The sequence below is a fragment of the Hipposideros armiger genome, unplaced genomic scaffold (assembly GCF_001890085.2).
Source record: "Hipposideros armiger isolate ML-2016 unplaced genomic scaffold, ASM189008v1 scaffold_436, whole genome shotgun sequence".
Classification (NCBI taxonomy): Eukaryota; Metazoa; Chordata; class Mammalia; order Chiroptera; family Hipposideridae; genus Hipposideros; species Hipposideros armiger.
The window spans coordinates 56,358-74,386 of record NW_017731786.1 but is presented as its reverse complement, the minus strand read 5'-3'; the positions used below and the strand labels follow the sequence as shown (position 1 = coordinate 74,386).

Genomic DNA, 18,029 nt, shown 5'->3' with positions numbered 1-18,029 from the left:
CCAGTGCTCCGATTAGTAAGGCGGCACCGCCATCTGGTGGATTTTCTACAGAACAGCCAACAGTCAAGCGACCAGTGCTCCGATTAGTAGGGAGGCACCGCCATCTGGTGGATTTTCTATGTAACTGCAGTGTACCGGAGATCTTTTTTTTTTTTTTTTATCTTCGCTGCAAAATAGTCACCTAATGAGTGTGATTTTTGAAAAATCTCCATGTTCAAGGTCAACTGTAATTGAAAAAAACTTTTTTAATCCATGAACATCCTAACAGTTTGTTAACATAAAAAAACAATAAAATTCCTACTGTGAAAAATAAAAACTCCATGTTCAGGCCTCGTTCCAGACCAGTTAACTCAGAATTTTGCGGTGTGACCCAAGTGTCAGTATTTGTTAACGCTCCTCAGGGAATTCCAGTGTTCAACTGAGATTGAATCACTGATTTGAGGGTTCATTTTATGTGTGAAGGAACTAGTCTAGCATGAAACAAGTAAGAGTGGATAATAAAATTTCCCTAGATCAAATCCCTCCGATATTGCATTAAAAAATTTGGTCATGTGAGATGTAACCTGGATCTAAGATCCCTGTAAAAATCCTCAGAAGTTGAGAGAAGGTATACAGGTACCATAAGCGTCTTGGGGACAGGCCGTGTCCAGGTAAGTCCAAAGCCACTGTTGGATGAAGAGTGCTAATAGAGGAATCTGCTTGAATAAAATGAGTGAACTATTTGCATTTGGCTCCCAGAATGCTGTCAACTTCTAAATCCTCTAAACAAGGAACCTTAAACTTGAGCCTGCATCTGGAAGCTGTCAATCAGCTCATTCAAACAGATCGCTGGGCCCCACCCCCTGGATTTCTGAGTCCGTAGGTCCAACCAATGCCCAGGAGGTGCCTGGGCTGCCGGTCTGGGCCCACACTTAAGAGAACCACTGCTCTAAAAAATGACCAGATCGACCCCACTTCTGCTCTGCACCTGGTCCTACAGTACCCCCAACGGTCCTCAACACAGGTACACAAGGCAGGCAGAATGGCGCTTTGACTGTGACAATAATGACTTGTAAGCGCAAAACAGATCAAGTCCTATGTCTCAAATGCTTCCTTATTGATAAGGTAGAGGGGAGAAGGTGGGATCGATAGGGGCAGGGCTTGGGTTATGGGCTTTCTCCCACCAAGCCCCAACTCAGAGGAGTTCTGTTACATACCAGCACCAGTCTTTGTGGAGAAGGAGATATTTTTGCCCCAGAAATGGGAGGGTGAAGTCCCTAAAGGTGGGGTTGGCGATGCTACCATCCAGTCAAGATGCCAGTATTGTATAGGTTTTTTTGTTTGATAATATATATATATATATATTTAAAGATTTTATGGGGGAATTGGGGGAGGGCAACAGTGTTGGGGAATTGGGGAAGGGGGCCAGCCAAGTTGTTCTTCAGTCTTCATTTTGCAGGGTGCCAGTCGCCATCTGGCTTCCCGTCGGCAGCTCGTGGCCTCTAAGCCCAAGGTGCTGTGTTCAATCTTAGATGCGGGTGGGTGTAGCCACCATCCCATGTGGGAGTCGAACCAGCAGCTTTGTTGTTAAGAGCGCACGCTCTATCCACTGAGCCATCTGGGTTCAGTCTTAGTTGCAGGCGGGCATAGCCCACCATGGAACAGGCAATCTTGTTGTTACACCAGCTGAGCCATCCTGCCACCTGTTGGCAGCTCAGCAACAGCTCAGCTGGGCGCAGCGTCACTGGCCCATGTGGGAATCAAACTGGCAGCCTTGTTGCTCAGAGCTCGTGCTCTTAAGCCAACTCTTAACCAACTGAGCCACCTGGCCAGCCCAGCTTGATAACATTTTTATAAGTCTAAGTAGTTACAAAGGATGTATTGTAGTGTTTGACATCTTTTAAAAAAGTGTCCTTAAATGAATGCAATGGAACCTACATATCATAGCAATTTGATACCAACATTATCTGCTGCTAAAGCACAACTACCTGTAAAATCCACCTGATGGTGCTGCCTCTTTGTTAATCAGAGCACCGGACCCTTTACTGGCTGTTCTCTAGAAAATCCACAGGATGACACTGCCTCCCTGATTATTCAAGGAACCAGATGCGAGCGTGGGAAACCTGGCTGCTGGCTGTGTAAACACTGGCCCTGGAGTTAAGGTAAGGGGACCCAGAGGTTCTGGCCCTTGGTTCACCAACCCTTTCATGTTCTGAGACGCCTGCAAAGTTACCTTAAGAAGTAGTAAGCTTCACAACCTCTCCAAGCCTTGGTTTCTGCATTTTTAAAATGGGTGGTGGGGAGGGGCTTGGCCTATATTCATTCTTTTCATATATATTGAGCTCTGTGAAGTGGACGAGATGCTGATGTGGGTAGGGGAAGGATACACTTTCAAATGGGATAAAACTCTTACATTTTAGGGGACACTAGTAGAGATGGAGGTCCTCATGCGTTCCTCTTTCATGGAAGGGGTCCCGTGGATGTCCCACATGAGGGGAGAGAAAAACCATGACAGAGGAGGCAAAGAGACACCTATTGGGTATTAATCTGTGCTGTTCTGTATTATGACTCTTCTCTCGCTTGGTTATCGTAACAACCCAGCATGTTCGATGTGATCAAGTCCACTTTACAAGCCAGGAATCTGAGGCTCAGAGATGTTAAGCAACTGACTCAACGTCACACAGCCAGTAGGTAGTAGAGCCAGGACTTGAAAGCCAGGACTCGCACCCCACATCTACCCCCGAGGGAGTGCCCAGCTCCCTCTGTTTCACACCCTGCTACCTATCAACATGGTCTCGCATCCATCTCTCAAATCAGGAGTGAACCCCACTTCCCTGCCCAGATGTTTCCCTGAGGCAGGCTCTCTCCCCCTTCTGTCTGCACAGCAGCCCTGAATGCTGAGGGCTGCCTGGGAGGGATCTGACTCCCCTTCTCTCCTGTCCCCCTCCTGCTCATCCAGGCCCCTCTTCTCCAGTGAAAAGCCGCCCCCCACTGTGGCAGAAGCAGTGATCAGAAACATCATTTCCCAGCCTTTCTGCAAACCTAAGAAATGGGGGACACCTCGCCTAACGCAGTCATCAAGTCCTAATGATGTGACCCTCAATGGGGATACATTTTTCAAGCAACAAACTCAGATGCCCTCCTTAGTGCTTTCTAAATACAATATATCCCCACCCTCCTTTTCCACCCTCACAGGAGGCACAAGGCACCCCAGGGTCCCCAGAGAAGGGAAGGGTTGGTCAGCAGCATCCAGAGGCAGAAGAGGCTGGGAAAGTCTTTGCTTTAGAACACCAAAGCATCTTATAATCCTAAATGGGATTGGAAGTTGTAATCCAGTTTAGAGGCGCTGAAGGAGCAGCTGAGCAGTGACAGCAGCAGCCTCTGTGTGGGAGCAAAGGGCTGATTTGGTTCAGAGAGGTTAAGTGCCTGGCCCAAGGTCACACAGCTAGCAAGTGGTAGAGGCAAGTGAGCTCAGCTAATGGTTGCATCCTTCAGGTTCCCTAAAGGAGAAAACCTCAGCCCCAGGGACTGCTGTGTGGCTACACCTGAGACCCACTGCAGAAGACCTGAAACTGGGGTGGGAAGTAATCCAAACCTCACTCAGGGCCCACTGCCTATTGGCTCTGTCTACACAATAGAGGGCAAAGGGCACTATCCCACATGGCCACAGTGGGAACAGACCCAGGCAGGGGGCCTGCCCCACAGACACCGGGTTCTAAGTGTTCATTATTTTCCTTCTGGATTGAGATTTTGTTGCAAGTATTTGTAGCACCTGTGATCAGATAACAGATACTATATACAGCATTGCCTTAGATGAGCAATCACGTTGAAACGTAAAAAGTATATATTCATTAGAAATGCCATTGAAAATATATACTGAGGAGATCGATTGAGTCAGTTCTCTTCCCATGAAGTTTATAAATCCAGGGATGACTATTACTTATTGCAAGAATGACACTGAGTTGGGCTTTCTATTTTGTTCCTTTGGAAGGACGCACTGATGAACATTGTTCGCATAAAAAGCAAAAGTGGAAGGAGGGTTATTCTGACACTGTCTCTCAGTCCTTTTAATTTCTGATAGTTATCTATCCTCAGAAAAACAATATTTTAATGACCATTAGGTGACAACATGATTAAATCCTCCTTGGACTGTAGTGAAAACAAAGAATCAGAAACCACCTGCCTGGTAGAAGGGATCTTACAAAAGGGTCCTCAATTAAAACCCATATTTAGAACTGCCTTATTGTTTTGCCTCCCTGGAGACCACTTTTATTTCCCAGGATAATGAATGCAGCAGAGCAAGCTTCGGAATGGGCTGTGTGTGCGACTTTCCTTTGGAAAGTGGGAGACAGCTGGTTCTAAAAGGGGAAAGGGAAGCTGAACCCCAAGGACTCCAAGCACATTCTCAGGTCCAGTCCTGTGGGAGTTGGGGATCAGGATACTGATTCCTTTAAAAGTCTCCTTGCCCCAGATTTACCGCTCCACGTCTGAAGACAGATGCTCAACATCCCTTCCCTGTCACCCTCTCCCTCTGTCCTATCCGTGTCGCCTCCTAAGAAGCTCTGAACTCTGTCCCTAGCTCTTCGTCCTCTCTACTGCTCTGCCCACCAGGATCTTCTCTTGCCTGGATGTCCACAGTCACCCACCCACCAACCCCTCTTTCCCCAGGCCTAATCCATTCCTCTCATCACTCAGCCAGAGTGAGTTTCCCCAAATGCGAATCGCTAGTGAACCAGCTCTGGCTTAAACTCCCAGCTCCACAAAGCCTTGGGAGTCTGAGGAGAAGGATTTACCTCTCTAGTGGCCTTATCCTTTGCCCGCTTCTCTCACATCCGTACAATAATCAGAAATAGTGGGTTCTTCAACACGTCCCCCTACCCTTCTGGACACCTTTGCAATACCATTTCTGCTTGCAAATGGAGCTAGGAGGAGTCGAACTGCTTCAGTAAGGGTCTTAGTTGAGACTCTAGCTGTTTCTCCTTAATTTCTTTAGGCGACAATTTCCTTAGCGGTAAACTAGAAATAGCACATTTATCTCATAGGTGCTTGTGCAGATTGCATGTGTGTATTGCTTGGCACACAGTCATTGCTCATAATAAATTTGGACCGTTTATTATTGTTCTTGTTGTTATTCACGATGCACTGAATTACCTGCTAACCTTCCAGTAACTGCGCCCCACCGTGAGCAACTAGTCAGGGACTGAACTGCTTCTGTATCCCAGTGCCCAGCCCATAGGAGGAACTTAATACTAATGAGTAAAGTATTGCAAAACGATAAGTTAAAAAAAAAATAGTGCAAACTAAAATAGGAGCAAACCTGAGTTTAAAAATCTTTCTTTAGTGCCCATTATATATATTATTTCACTGAATGGCCAAGACACCCGAGGAGAAAGGGGTTATGATTAACATTCTGCAACTGTGGGCGTGTACTCTGTCATTCTGCCTTTGGAGGCACGGGTTTTATAGGAGCCCACATCCCGACCCAGGGAGCGGGATGCATTGGAGACTGGGACCCAGATGGGAGCGCGACCCGGGCGACAGGCCAAGCTCCGCTCCGGTCTCTTTAAAATTTCCCGCGGGCTTGACCAACTGGAAACGCAAACCACGCCCCTTTAGGAATTCCCGCCCCTTCTGCCGCGCGCCTACCCGCAGCCAGCCAGGCTCCTCCAGAGAACCAATCAGAAGAGGATTTGGGCCGGCACTGCCGTTCAGCGAACCAATAGGCGGGCAGCCAGAGCGGGGCTTGCCCGGGCATGTGAGAACTGCAGGCTTCCTGGACGCCACGTGCGGGCGGGAGGACTCGCGCCCGAGCTCCAGGTGATCGCTGCGACCCTTGTGGGGGGTATAGGGGTCGAGCGGGCTGGCGCGGCATGTCCCCTCGCGCGGGGTCCCGCATGTGTCCCCAACCCCGGCCTGCGGCGGGGGACGCCCGGACCCGGCCGACCGGCTCGCCTGGTCCGCTGGCGTGTAGGCCGGGCCCAGGGCGCGGCCAGTCCCACGTCCCCGCCCTGCTCGGGGGTCTCGGGCCTAAGGGGACGGCGATGGGCGATGGGACTCGGCCTGGCGGGCGCCGGCGGAACCGCCGCAGCCAGTGAGTGACCAGAGCCTGAGTCCTTCCCTGGGTGCGGTCAGGCAGGCCTCCCACGCGTCCCTCCCGGGAGGACGGCGGCGGGGACCGTGCGGGACTCTCCCCGGACTTGGTTGTCCCGCGAACTTTTCTTTAGTAGCACGGGGGGGATCTTATCCAGCCATCCAGGTTCTCTCTAATTCGGGCGATTATTAGTGTCATGGCTTGGGGGAGGGGGGTGTCGCGCGCTCTCTGAAAATAAACAGATTTTCAGGCCCCCTTCCCCCAAACGGCAGTTACGGTGTGGGGGTGAGGCCCGAAAACCTGGCGTTTTAAACCGATGTCTTCATTGTCTCTGGTGACGAACTGCTTTGGGGGAAGCCCCTAAACGTAGTTCAACTCTCTTGTTTAATAAACCCTCGTTTTATGGTGAGGAGACCGGCGACCTGGTCCAGTTGATCTGGTTATTTGGTGCCAGAGCAGGGCCTCGTGCTGCCCACTGACCAGCCGGCAGCTTGGTAGCCCTGATGGCACTGGCGATTATGATTTTGTGGGGGGCCATTGCTCTGAGGACTGCTGCTGGGGGACCTTGCCTTAGGCCAGGGCCCCGGCGGGGAAGGCCTGGTGGCCGCTGATCCCCAAAACACAGGTTTCGGGCCCGAGAGAGATCTGTGTGTGTCCTTAACTGTAATAGTTGCGTTACTTGAGTGACACTTCGCAGCCTCACTGAGCTCACCTGGAGGCCCAGGATGAGGAAGGGGTTCCCTTGATACGTCATTGTTGGTTTTGACAACGTCCGCAAGGTCGGGGCATCCGTGGAAGGGCATTTCTCTCATCTCTTGAAACACAAGGCCACTGAGACCTTTTCTCCGGGAGCCTATTTCTGGCTTCTGGGACACCATGCCAGCAGGGTCAGGGAGGCCACCGACCCTGGTCCCTGCTGCCTCCGCTGACCTGCGTGGCCCTCAGCCCTCTTGGAGACGGGACAGGGCCCTCCCTCCTCCTGGGACAGAGGTCAGTCGCAGGCTCCTTGGGCTTTGTCGCCATCGCTGGGCTGAGGCACACAGAGCGAGGTTCTGTATTTGTTGGCTAATATATGACTTGTCAGTATGATTAAGTAGATTATATAATTAAGGCCCTTTTAGCAGGGAGACGTCTTCTCTGGGAAGGGATAAGCAAGCAGGGGGAGGGTGAGTCAGGATGGGTCACTGCCTGGCCCTGGTCCATGGCACTTGTCCTCCCCGCTTCCTCCCATTTCTCTTCATCTTTGCCGCCGTTGCTCAGACTCTGATCCTGCCGCCCTCTCCCTAAAGCTCTCTAGGGAGATTGATGGTTCCCAGTTCATGTCTGGATTAAGCCCAAACTTCTGCTGCCCTCCAGGAACGGTTCTTTCTCACTGTCCACCTTTCTCACTCCTACCTCCTTGCTTTTCACAGTTCGTCGCTGCACCAGGCTCCTTGCGCTCCTACAACGATGTGCTTTCCGTCTGGGCTTTTTGTGTCTGCCTTTTCTCGGTGTGGGTGCCCTTCCCTTCCTGGGCTCTAAGGCAGACCTTCCTGAAACCCTTTAAAGTGTCTCCTCCTTTCCTAACCAGGCCTTTCCTAACCTAGCATATCTCCCTGTTCCAGTACCTGGCCCGGTAAGTCAGGCACCTGTCCTTAGTTCACTGCTCCCATCCTTAGCACACACTTGCACGTTCCTGGCTCCCTCTCACTCTCCACCAAACCATGAGTTCCCTGAGTTCATAGTCACCTCCAGCTCTGTAGTCCTCACACACAGTCTGACAGAGAGCAGGGTTCTGGGCTCATATCAGCTTTTGCCTCTTGTTAATTGGGCAAGTTACTTAATATCTTTGCCCCCGTTTTCTTACCTGTAATATGAGGATGCCTTATTCTGGTTGTTGGGAAGGTTGAGTGAGTCCATGTAAAGGACTTTACCGTATTTCCTCATGTATAAGACGCACCTTTTTTTGAAAAAATTTGGGCTCTAAAAACTGGGTGCGTCTTACACAGTGGTTGTAGATTTCAAATGCCATAGATGGAACTGAGGACGAGGCAATCTATGAAGACTGATTCGTCATCAGACACAGATGAGGACAAGCTAATGGATGGGGAGTTTTGACAGTGATGAGGAGTTGTATGAATTTTATGATGAAGAAAACTTGAGTTCAGTAACTTTAGGTAATACATTTCCCCCCCCCCCAAATTTCGGGCCCCAAAATTAAAGTGCATCTTATACATGGGGAAATACGGTATCTCCGCGGTTTGCACGTGGTACTGACTGTATGAGTGCAGTTATTATTAAACTAGGTCCTCCACTCTGTCCAGGAACCTGAGACAAAGTACGGGCCCTAGGGCAGCCCAGCAGGAGGTTGCCTCGCCCACTCCTCATCCAGCCCCTCTGCCCCATGTGTTCTCTCTCCAGGGTGCTGCCCCGTGGGAAGATCACCTCGCAGGCCTCCCTTGCCCCAAGTGGTGAGCAGATTGGGATGGTACCCCGGGAAGCCTGTGAGCCTGCCCAGTGCCTGTGCCCTTTGCTGGCCAGCCCCCATGCCAAGGATGTGCTTCGGAGAAAGCACAAGAGGAAAAGCCGACAGCACCAGCGGTTCATGGCCCGGAAGGCCTTGCTGCAGGAGCTGGGGCTGCTGAGCGCGCCCCCCGAGCCAGGAGCCTCCCCACAGCCCACGCCGTTGCAGGCACCGCCAGGCACTGAGGCTGCCAGCAGCGGGAGGCAGCGTCCAAGGGCTGACTCGGGAGGTGCCCCGTGCAGCAGAAAGCCCACCCCCCGGGAATCCACTGGGCCCCTGCCCAGCAAGTGCGTGGCTATCGACTGCGAGATGGTGGGCACGGGACCGCGAGGGCGGGTGAGTGAGCTGGCCCGCTGCTCGGTGGTGAGTTACCACGGCGACGTCCTGTACGACAAGTACGTCCGACCTGAGATGCCCATCGAGGACTACCGCACTCGCTGGAGCGGCATCACTCGGCAGCACATGCGCAAAGCCATCCCCTTCCAGGTGGCCCAGAAAGAGGTGAGGGCGGGGCGGGGCGGGGCCCCGTTTGGGTTGGCGCGATGGGGTGCGAAGAGCAGCCCTGGGTTTGAGTCACCACTGCCACTGGAAGCGAGAGACGTTGACAGAGTTACTTAACGTCTCCAAACAGTGGATTTCTTCCCACAGAAAGGGTGAGTAAAAATCCTGACCTTCCTGCATAGAAGGATGGCTGGGGTGTCATGCATGATCGGGTTTGTGGAAAGGCTGTGCCAACTGCAAGGTGTGACACAGCATACATTTCACATTTTCTGTTATAAAAGTATCACACATCTGTGTAAAATTTGTAAGGCCCACGGTGCTGTCACTTTCCGGTGTTGATGTTTTGGTACATTTCCTTATGTTAATTCTTCAGTGTTTTGAAAAAAAAATTAATTAGTGGTTGGGACCACACTAACGTGCCAGGAATTCTCAAACGTGCTTGAGCAGAAGAAATACCGAAAGCTTTATTAACAATCTTCGGTCCTTGTCCCCAGATCCCTCCGTGGGAATTCTGATCCCGTAGGTGTCTAGACCCGGGGAGGGCTCTGATGTGTGCGTCCCTAAGAATCTCACACTGTGCAAACTTGCACAATAAAAACTTAAGAACTTATGGGGAAAATGGGGTTAGGGATACAACACTCAAGAAAACGTCTCATCAGTGACACCCCAAAAATGAAAAGATGGAAACCTAATAACAATGGTAGCACAGTTTTGCACACGTTAAATGGTTAAGAAATGCATAAATATACCAACAAGGATGGCACCGTACCTTGAAAAAGACCTGGAGTTTCCTGTGGAGGCAGATGTCAGGAGGGTGGTGGCCACTTGTGATACGGTGGAGTGGTCGAAGGACTGTTACCTGAAACCAGACAGAGAGTGGGGATGCCGGGTGTGGATGGCTGTGAATTGAGCTCGCTGGTAGGTGTCTGGGGGGGTGTGCGTTTCATGCATTCCCGCCGAGTGCACTTTTCCGCATTCACTAAGTGTCTCTCAGGGGCGAAATCACGTTATTCTCAAATTATGTTCTAATGTATCAATCATGTTGGAACATTTTGCATTTTCCAAATGAGCGTTAGAGCAGAACTACTTAACCTTGCTGTGTTACTCTTGGGATTAGATAAATTTGGGGAAATACTAGTATGCAGCATCTGGTGTCCTCCTTTTTCACACAAGGTACGGCCTAAGCATTTCTTTGAAAAGATTTGGAGGTTATTTATCAAGCAGGCTGATCAGAAATAGAAGCAGCAGGAAGGGAGGCCTGTGGTGAACCCGTAGCTCTCAGTCTGACCTCAGCCTGGTTGGTGGTGCCCCCAAGAGCAGAAGTACTCGTCTGCCCAGAGTCTGGGCCAGTGTGGGGCGTGCTTGATCCGTTCCCACCGAATGGCTGGTTGTGGGAAGACTGGGGGGCGGTGATTAGAGTGGTGGCATGGCCCTACCACTAAAGTCTAAATGTACCTTCTGCACCTGCTATGACAGCTGACTTTAGTGATAAACATACGTTGCCAGCAGAGGCAGGCTGTGGGAGGCTAGCAGCTGGTGATAAGGAGAGACAAGCCCAGCAAAAGGGGCTGGAGGTTTTACTGGACGTGGCCTCCGTGGGGCCTCAGGAGGCTGGAAGACAGAGAAGAAAGGTGCACATCGTAAGATGGACTGAGCAAGGCAGCAGGTTTAGAGGCTGAGAGGTGGGGTCCTACATAGCGGAGGGGCAGAGACAGAAGCCTGAGGACGGACCGGGGGTGGGGTGGGGGGGGGTGTCTGGTGTGTCTCCAGTGCCAGGCACAGCTCTGCAGACTTCACCCAGTGGTCGCCTCCTGTGTGCTGAATTTCCATTGAGCATCCTCAGTGATGTCAAACGTGGTCCCTGCGTGTTTACAGGGAGCTGACAGTAGCGGGTGGATAGACCATGCCAGAGGTAAATGTGTGCTGAGAAAGTGCAGGAGAAGATGGGTTCTCGTGTCCACGGGGGATGTCCCGGGGTGGCCTCCTGACGTGTGAGCTGGGACCTGCCGTGAGAGGAACTGCAGGAAGAGTTGGGTGGGGGGCGGGAGGGCTGGCAAGGACTTGAGGCTGAGAGCAGAGGCTGGGCAGCAGGAAAGAGTTGTCGGTTGGAGGATTGGAGCCTTGTCCCATCCACAAACTAGCTCTGATGTTTACAGCCACCTGCAGACTTGTTGGCAGCATTCCCGATTTCCAGGTTCCGAGAGCTTAAGTGTGGCCATGCTTCCCTTAAGTAGTCAGTAGAAGGGTCTGGATTCAGACTCCGGCAGTGCGGTTGGCTGGAGGTCACACGCGCCTCCCTACAGAGGGATCTGTGCCGCGCCAGCCCGACCGTGAGGCCTTCCTAACTCCTGTCTTTGCTCACAGATCCTCAAGCTACTGAAGGGCAAGGTGGTGGTGGGGCATGCCCTGCACAACGACTTCCGGGCCCTCAAGTACGTCCACCCTCGGAGCCAGACCCGGGACACCACTTCCGTCCCCAACCTCCTCAGCCAGCCCGGCCTCCACACCCGGGCGCGTGTCTCTCTTAAGGAGCTGGCCCTACAGCTGCTGCACAAGAGGATCCAGGTGCGTGGGGACCCTCGTCCTTAGGCCACAGACGGGCCATGGGGCATGGCTGCAGCCCCATGTCATTCCTCCGAACCCACTCCAGTCCAAGTCCTGGGGACCTCGAGCAGGCACAGCTCTCCCATGTGCACATGCTGCCCCGGGTTTCTCTCCAGCATCCTTTGTCCCCAGTGTGGACATGCCTCCAGGCTGACCTCTCCAGGTCTGTCCCCCACGCAGGCCCAGGCTCTCAGGGCCGGCAGGGAACTCCTGCTCCTGCTGTGCCTTACAGTCACGGCTCCGTCTGCTCTGCAAGGCTTTGTTTCACAGTTGAGAAAAGCTCGCTGGCTTGTGCCGCGGCTGCGATTCCAGCGCTTTTGTGTCTGACCAAAACCCATGCCCTTCCCATTGTACCAAACCGTACACCCCTAACCGGGAGTTCATGTTCTCGGGCCTGTACACAGAGCCTGGGGTGACAGGCCTCTCTCCGGGACTGCGGGCACTGACACGGCTCTCGTCCGCAGGTGGGCCGGCATGGGCACTCGTCCGTGGAGGACGCCATGACGGCCATGGAGCTCTACCGGCTGGTGGAGAGGCAGTGGGAGCAGCAGGCCCGTAGCCTCCGGACCCACCCCGAGGACAGAGAGCCTGACAGCAGCACAGACATGGAGCAGTACATGGAGGACCAGTACTGGCCTGAGGACCTGGCCCAGGGCACCAGCGGAGAGACAGGGCAGACACAGAACAGGAGGGTGTGAGGGAGGAGAGGTTTGGGGGGGGCCTTCCAGTGTGGCAAGTCTGGAAGGAGAGCTCCGGGCGCTTCCGCTGGGCAGGGCAGGCTGCAGCTAGCCTTCCCCGGGTCCGAGAAGCCGGGGTCATCTGTCCTCTTGACTCCCTGTGCCCATGGCACAGCCCTCTCTCCCGGACTGCTGTGGGCCCCCCACCCCACCGGTTTTGCTAATCGCACTTTACAGGTACCATAAAAATGTCCGGTGGACTAGCTACTAGGGCCTCCACGGGAGCAGGGTGTGCCAGCCAACAGGCTGTCACTTCCCCGCCCCCATGCAGCGTTATCTAAACGAGAATATCTCCCTGGGAAGGGTGGGGTGGGGCTCTCAATCCAGGTGTTCCCTCATCTCAGCTCCTGTTTTCTCTGCCACCTACCTCTCCTCATTGTCACTTTCAGAACAAACATCTTCCCTTCTCTCCGAATGGAACTGGCTGGCTCCTGGAGGCACTGGGCTGGGGTTCAATGGAGTAGCAGAGCCCACAGGCGCCTGGGGAACTGACCCTCGCATGCTTGGCACCAGGAGCACCAGCCACTATTCCAGGAGGAGGGAATGTGTATAAGATTTGGGTGGAGACTGGCATGTTTATTTTGACCCAAACAGGTATTTCTAGGGCCTCCTAAGCAAAAGCCTGAGAAACAAGACAGCAGTTTGAATTCTGGGACCTTGTGAAGAGCAACCAGTCTGCACCTCTGGTGCGGCTGAGACGCGGGCAGCTGTGCCGTGTGCTGGCCGTCAGGCTGGCGCCCCGTCGGGCACTTTGATAATCACTGTGGTGGTTGGGCTTTCTCCAAACTTCTAAAAGTATTCTCTGTGGTTATTTCACCCCCACCCGTCTTTTGTTGTTTTCTAAGGAGGCAATTTTGGGGTACTGGGGTAACCAAGAGCTCAGGCCATGAAGACATTTGAGCCCCATCATTGCTTATCACTTCCTAGCTTTGAGACCTGAGGCAAGTATGTGACTTCGCTCTTGAGCCTGTTCCCTCATCTGTTAAATGGGGACAATGATATGACCTACCTCACGGGGTTGTCAAGAGGATGACACGCGAGCTCCCGGCACAGTGCCTGGCACACAGTGATCCTGGGTCCACAGGAGCTGCTGTTTTTCTTGAAGGATTAGTTTCAGCCTCTTGGGGGTAACCCCCGAACACGCCCCTCTGTCCTTGCTTGCCTCTTCCAGCAGGTAGGGCACTGGGCCGGGGCGAAGACAAGGCGTGGAGGCTGAGGGTTCTCACCATTCTCGTGTACTCTGTGTGCCTCTCCTGTGTGCAGGAGGTGACAGTGGTTTTTCATGTCCCTCAGAAAAACAGCAGGGCCAGGAAGGGAGAGACACCACTGAAACCACACTACTTCCAGCTCGGGGCCATAGGTTGTTGTGTCACCAGCTCTGTCCCCTTGTGCAGAGTTGGGAACTGGCTGAGTCACTGACCACTGCTGGCCCGGGCCCAGGACTCTGTTCTGGATTCCTTAGAAATGTGCAGCTGACGCCAAAGTCAGCTGAGTAGTAGCTTCAGTTCCTTTGCCTGTGGGTTGAAGGAAGATGGAGTTGTTACTCGTGTTCCAGAAATGTACTGGGTTTTAAATCAGCGTTTTAAAACTGTTCTGGAATAAAACTCAATTGCGAACGGGAGCCTTTTCTGTGACTCCCCAAGCTCGCATGGGAGGGTGGTTTGGTGGCGGGATGGGGGTGCTGGGACTCAGTCTTGCTGGGTGCTTTGTCCTTTGATGTGGGCAGCTTTCAAGACGATGCTTTAAGAGATGGCGAGAAAATACTAGAGCTACAGAATTTATATAGTTTATTTTTAAATTTTCATAACGGCCCTATTATAGAGCACACGATTATTTAACTTGTTTTTCCCTAAAGCTATGCAGTCTTTTTTTAATCTTAACATTTTTTTTTAGTTTTAATTGTAAAATACACAGCAAAATTTCTCATCTTAACCATTTTTAACTGTAGAGTTCAGTAGGGTTAAGTACATTCACATTGCCCCCCAGAGCTTTTTCATCTTGCAAGACTGAAACTCTATACTTATTAAACAATAACTCCCATTCTCTGCTCCCGCCAGCCCCTGGTGACCACCATTCTACTTTCTGTTTCTGTGAATTTGACTAGATACCTCATATAAGTGGAATCCTATAGTATTTGTTTTTTTGTGACAGCCTTATTTCACTTAGCATAATGTCCTCAAAGTTCATCCATGTAGTTATGTTTCAGAATTTCCTTTTTCAGCCTGAATAATACTCATTTGGGTGGGTACGCCACATTTGGTTTATCCGTTCATCCCTTGGTGGACTCTAGGGGTGGCTTCCCCCTCTTGGCTATTGTGAATAATGCTGCAGTGAACATGGGTGTGCATATATCTCTTTCAGACCCTGTTTTCAATGCTTTGGGGTAAGTTCCCCATTATGCCACAGTTTCATTTGTCCACAGTCAACTGCAGTCCGAAAATATTAAATAGAAAATTCCAGAAATAATTCATAAGTTTTAAGTTGCACACCATTCTGAGTAATGGGACGAAATCTCACGCTGGCTTGCACCATCCCACCTGGCACATAACTCACCCCTCTGTCCAGCATCTCCACCCTGTGGACACTCCTCACCCCCTCAGTCATGTGGTAGCCGGCTCAGTTATCACATCAACTCACTGTATGCAGTTTTCACGATCAAATAATCCTGATTTTACTTAAAATGACCCCAAAGCACAAGAGCAGTGATGCTGGCAATTCAGACAAGCCAGACAGAAGGCATAAAGTGCTTCCTTTCAAGTGAAAAGGTACAAGTTCTGAACTTAATAGGGAAAGGAAAAAAATGGCATAGTGAGGTTGCTAAGATCTATGGTAAGAATGAATCTTTGATCCAATCTTGCAAATTGTAAAAACGGAAAAAGAAATCCACGCTAGTTGTGCTGTCACACCTCCAACTGGAACAGTTACAGCCAGTGCATGGTAAGTGTTAGTGAAGATGGGAAGGGCATTAAATTTGTGGGTGGAAGACGAACAGAAAACCTGTCACCATTGACGGCCACGTGATGTGCCAGTAAGTGTTGAGCTTATACGAGGACTTCAGCAAGGGACCCCCTGAGACAAGTGACACCAGGCCATTTACTGCAAGTAAAGGGTGGTTACAGAGATCCAGGAACAGGTTTGGACTGAAAAATGTAAAGATGACTGCAGATGCTGCGTCTGCCGATGAGGACGTGCAGGAGGGCTCCGTACTATCCACGGCTTCAGGCACCCACTGGGGGTCTTAGAACGTGTCTCCCAGAATAAGGGGGGGAGGGAGAACTGGATACCCAGAAGTGGAATTGCTGTATCATGGTAATTCTGTTTTTTTTTGAGAAACTGCTCTACCATTTTCCACAGTGGCTGCACCATTTTACATTCCCACCAGCACCCCATAAGGGTTCCTTCCATCTTCTTACCATCCTCACCAACACTAGATATTTGGGGGGGGGGAGTTGGATAGGCATCCTAATGGGTATGAGGGGGTATCTCCTTGTGGGTTTAACTTGGCATTTCCCTTTAGATTAGTGATGTTGAGCATCTGCACCTGGTTATTGGAACATATTTTTAACTTTTTTCTCTGTTTTTGAAACGGATTCCATCAGCACGGTTCTACATAGTATTGAGTTGAGCCATGTGAAATGGCTGATAATCCACTGTTTGAGATAGTGCCACCTGCCATAAATAATTTAGAAATTCACATACACATTTTAGTAGTACATGCCCAGTAGAGGTTGGAGACAGCTGAGCTGGAATCCAAACCCTGTCACTTCTACCTGAAGGCAGGGAACCTGATTCCTGTCCCTGGAGCCGCGGAGCCCAGCACTCAGTGAATATGAATTAAGGAATGACCCGTCACTGTGAAGGAGGCAGGGATGGTTTGAGAGGAGTCACCATGTGAATATACAGAGGTCTTGAATTTAGGATGGGATTGCAAAGTCCGGTGGGACAGATAAAAAAAGGGTCTTGGAAACTGCACAGGAAGTGAGGTTAGTTTTTTGGGGTTTTTTTTGACAACAGGAAATCACTAGGTTCTTGAGCAAAGAGATGTGACAAATAATTCAAGAGATTAGGTTTTGGGAAGCAATCTGTTAGACTTTCAAGGACAGTTTTGAGAGGGGCATGAAGATGGAGGTGGGAGGAAGACGGGGAGCCGACCGGGACAGGCGCGAAGCTAAGGAGAAGAGCAGGGAAAACTTAAAATATGTATGTTTGGAGCCCACCACAGAGCAGGCTCAGGGCCCATGGGGACAAGAATTGGAGGGGCGACCTACAGCGGGGACGCTGATGTGTGTGAGGGGTCCTGCAGGGATGATAGCAACAGCTCCAACCGGATGGGGCTTCAGGAGGTTACTTTTTCAATGCACATTCACATCAAGTAATGGATATTCTGCCTCATCTCCCCCTAAATCAGGGGTAACTATCACTTATGCATTTGAGAAACAGGAAGTCCCCAAAGCGTCTGAATTAAATCAAAAGTTGCTCACTCCCGATGGGAACCAAAAACAAGCTCATACCTCCAACTTGAACCAACTAAACAACACACAGACACGATGCCTCACCGTTGAGACATGTCTCAGTGTCCGGTTTTATTTCCGAGGTCTGTTAAAGTTGGCTGTCGGAGTTGGACGTCTCTTGGTGAAACACCCCGGACCTTGGGAAATTCCCTTCCACGCCTCAAATCTTTGTGACCGCTGGGGACAAGCAGACCCCACGGCTCAGCGCTTATTCTAAATGGACCCGGGGTCGGAGGCAAGATGGGGTTCTCAACTCATAACTGAATCTCACCACAGTGCACAATGGACGATTTCCTCATTGGAAGCTGATTCTGTTTTTGCCCCAGTTGTAACTCATTCAAATGTTGAATGCTCCTTTTCTGCCAGGCACTGTTCTAAGAGGGAGGGAGTAACCAAATAGGAAATACGGCCAGGCTGGTGGGGGGGTCCGTCCAGGCTTGCTTGTCCTTTCCCGAAACAGTGTCAGCCCAGCTGGAGACAGCCCACTCAGGACTGACAGGTCGCTGTCTCTGAGGCACCCTGAACCAGTGGAGACTGTAAGGGCCCCCGCACTGCTTCTTTGCCTTGCCTGAGCTGGGGTGGGGGCTAGTGCCCCTCGCACCTCAACCTTCTGCCCTTCCCAATTAATAGCCTCAATGTCCCAAGAGCCAGCTCCCTTTGCCCCATAAAAAACCTCGGGGGCTGGCCAAGTGGCGCGATGGTTAAGAGCTGGCTTGGGACGCCAGAGGGCCCAGGTTCGGATCCCACATATGAGGGCCAGTGACACTGCCCTCCACAGCTAAGATGCTGAACAACAGCTCAACCTGAAGCTGGGCTGCCGTGAGTCGCCGGCGATGGCGTAGGCTGCAGCCCCTGTGGCAGTGGGTTGCCTTGGGCTACCGTGTGTAGTCAGTAGCCAGCGTGAGTGGCCAGCAGCCGCCGCAGTGAGCAGCCGTCCAGAAGCCGGCGACTGATCTGCCTCGCCCGGGAAGAGCGCAATGATGGTGCCAACTTGGGCCAGTGAAGCAACGTCCTCCACAACTAGACTGAAGAACAAAACTTGTCTGTTCCCCTTCCCCCAATTCCCCAGCACTGTTCCCTTCCCCCCAATACCCCAATAAAAA

General features: G+C 51.6%; 2 protein-coding genes across 4 annotated transcripts in view; one reads left to right on the top strand and one right to left on the bottom strand.

The window, feature by feature from the left end:
* DET1 (DET1 partner of COP1 E3 ubiquitin ligase) overlaps positions 1-10,003 on the bottom strand; it is a 63,406-nt gene extending 53,403 nt beyond the window's left edge. The window contains exon 1 of one of the 2 annotated variants that reach the window (XM_019665211.1): positions 9,844-10,003. The gene's annotated coding sequence lies outside the window, so the exon portion shown is untranslated. The remainder of the gene's footprint in view (positions 1-9,843) is intronic. The other variant, XM_019665205.1, reaches the window with a different exon arrangement.
* AEN (apoptosis enhancing nuclease) lies at positions 5,723-14,031 on the top strand. 2 transcript variants are annotated; one of them, XM_019665214.1, is made up of 4 exons: positions 5,723-5,796; positions 8,471-9,074; positions 11,439-11,639; positions 12,143-14,031. In XM_019665214.1, exons 2-4 carry the CDS (start codon positions 8,535-8,537, stop codon positions 12,374-12,376), a joined length of 975 nt encoding a protein of 324 aa, XP_019520759.1. In that variant the 5' UTR covers positions 5,723-5,796; positions 8,471-8,534; the 3' UTR covers positions 12,377-14,031. The 2 variants fall into 2 exon arrangements, with proteins under 2 accessions (XP_019520759.1, XP_019520758.1); XM_019665213.1 differs by lacking the exon at positions 5,723-5,796 and adding an exon at positions 5,989-6,070.
* Positions 14,032-18,029: the final 3,998 nt, after the last annotated feature.

Coding starts and splice junctions, on each gene's coding strand:
- AEN (XM_019665213.1), top strand. CDS start 6,021: ATGGGCGATGGGACTCGGCCTGGCGGGCGCCGGCGGAACCGCCGCAGC. Junction 9,075..11,438: donor TCCAGGTGGCCCAGAAAGAG/GTGAGGGCGGGG, acceptor CTTTGCTCACAG/ATCCTCAAGCTACTGAAGGG. Junction 11,640..12,142: donor TGCTGCACAAGAGGATCCAG/GTGCGTGGGGAC, acceptor TCTCGTCCGCAG/GTGGGCCGGCATGGGCACTC.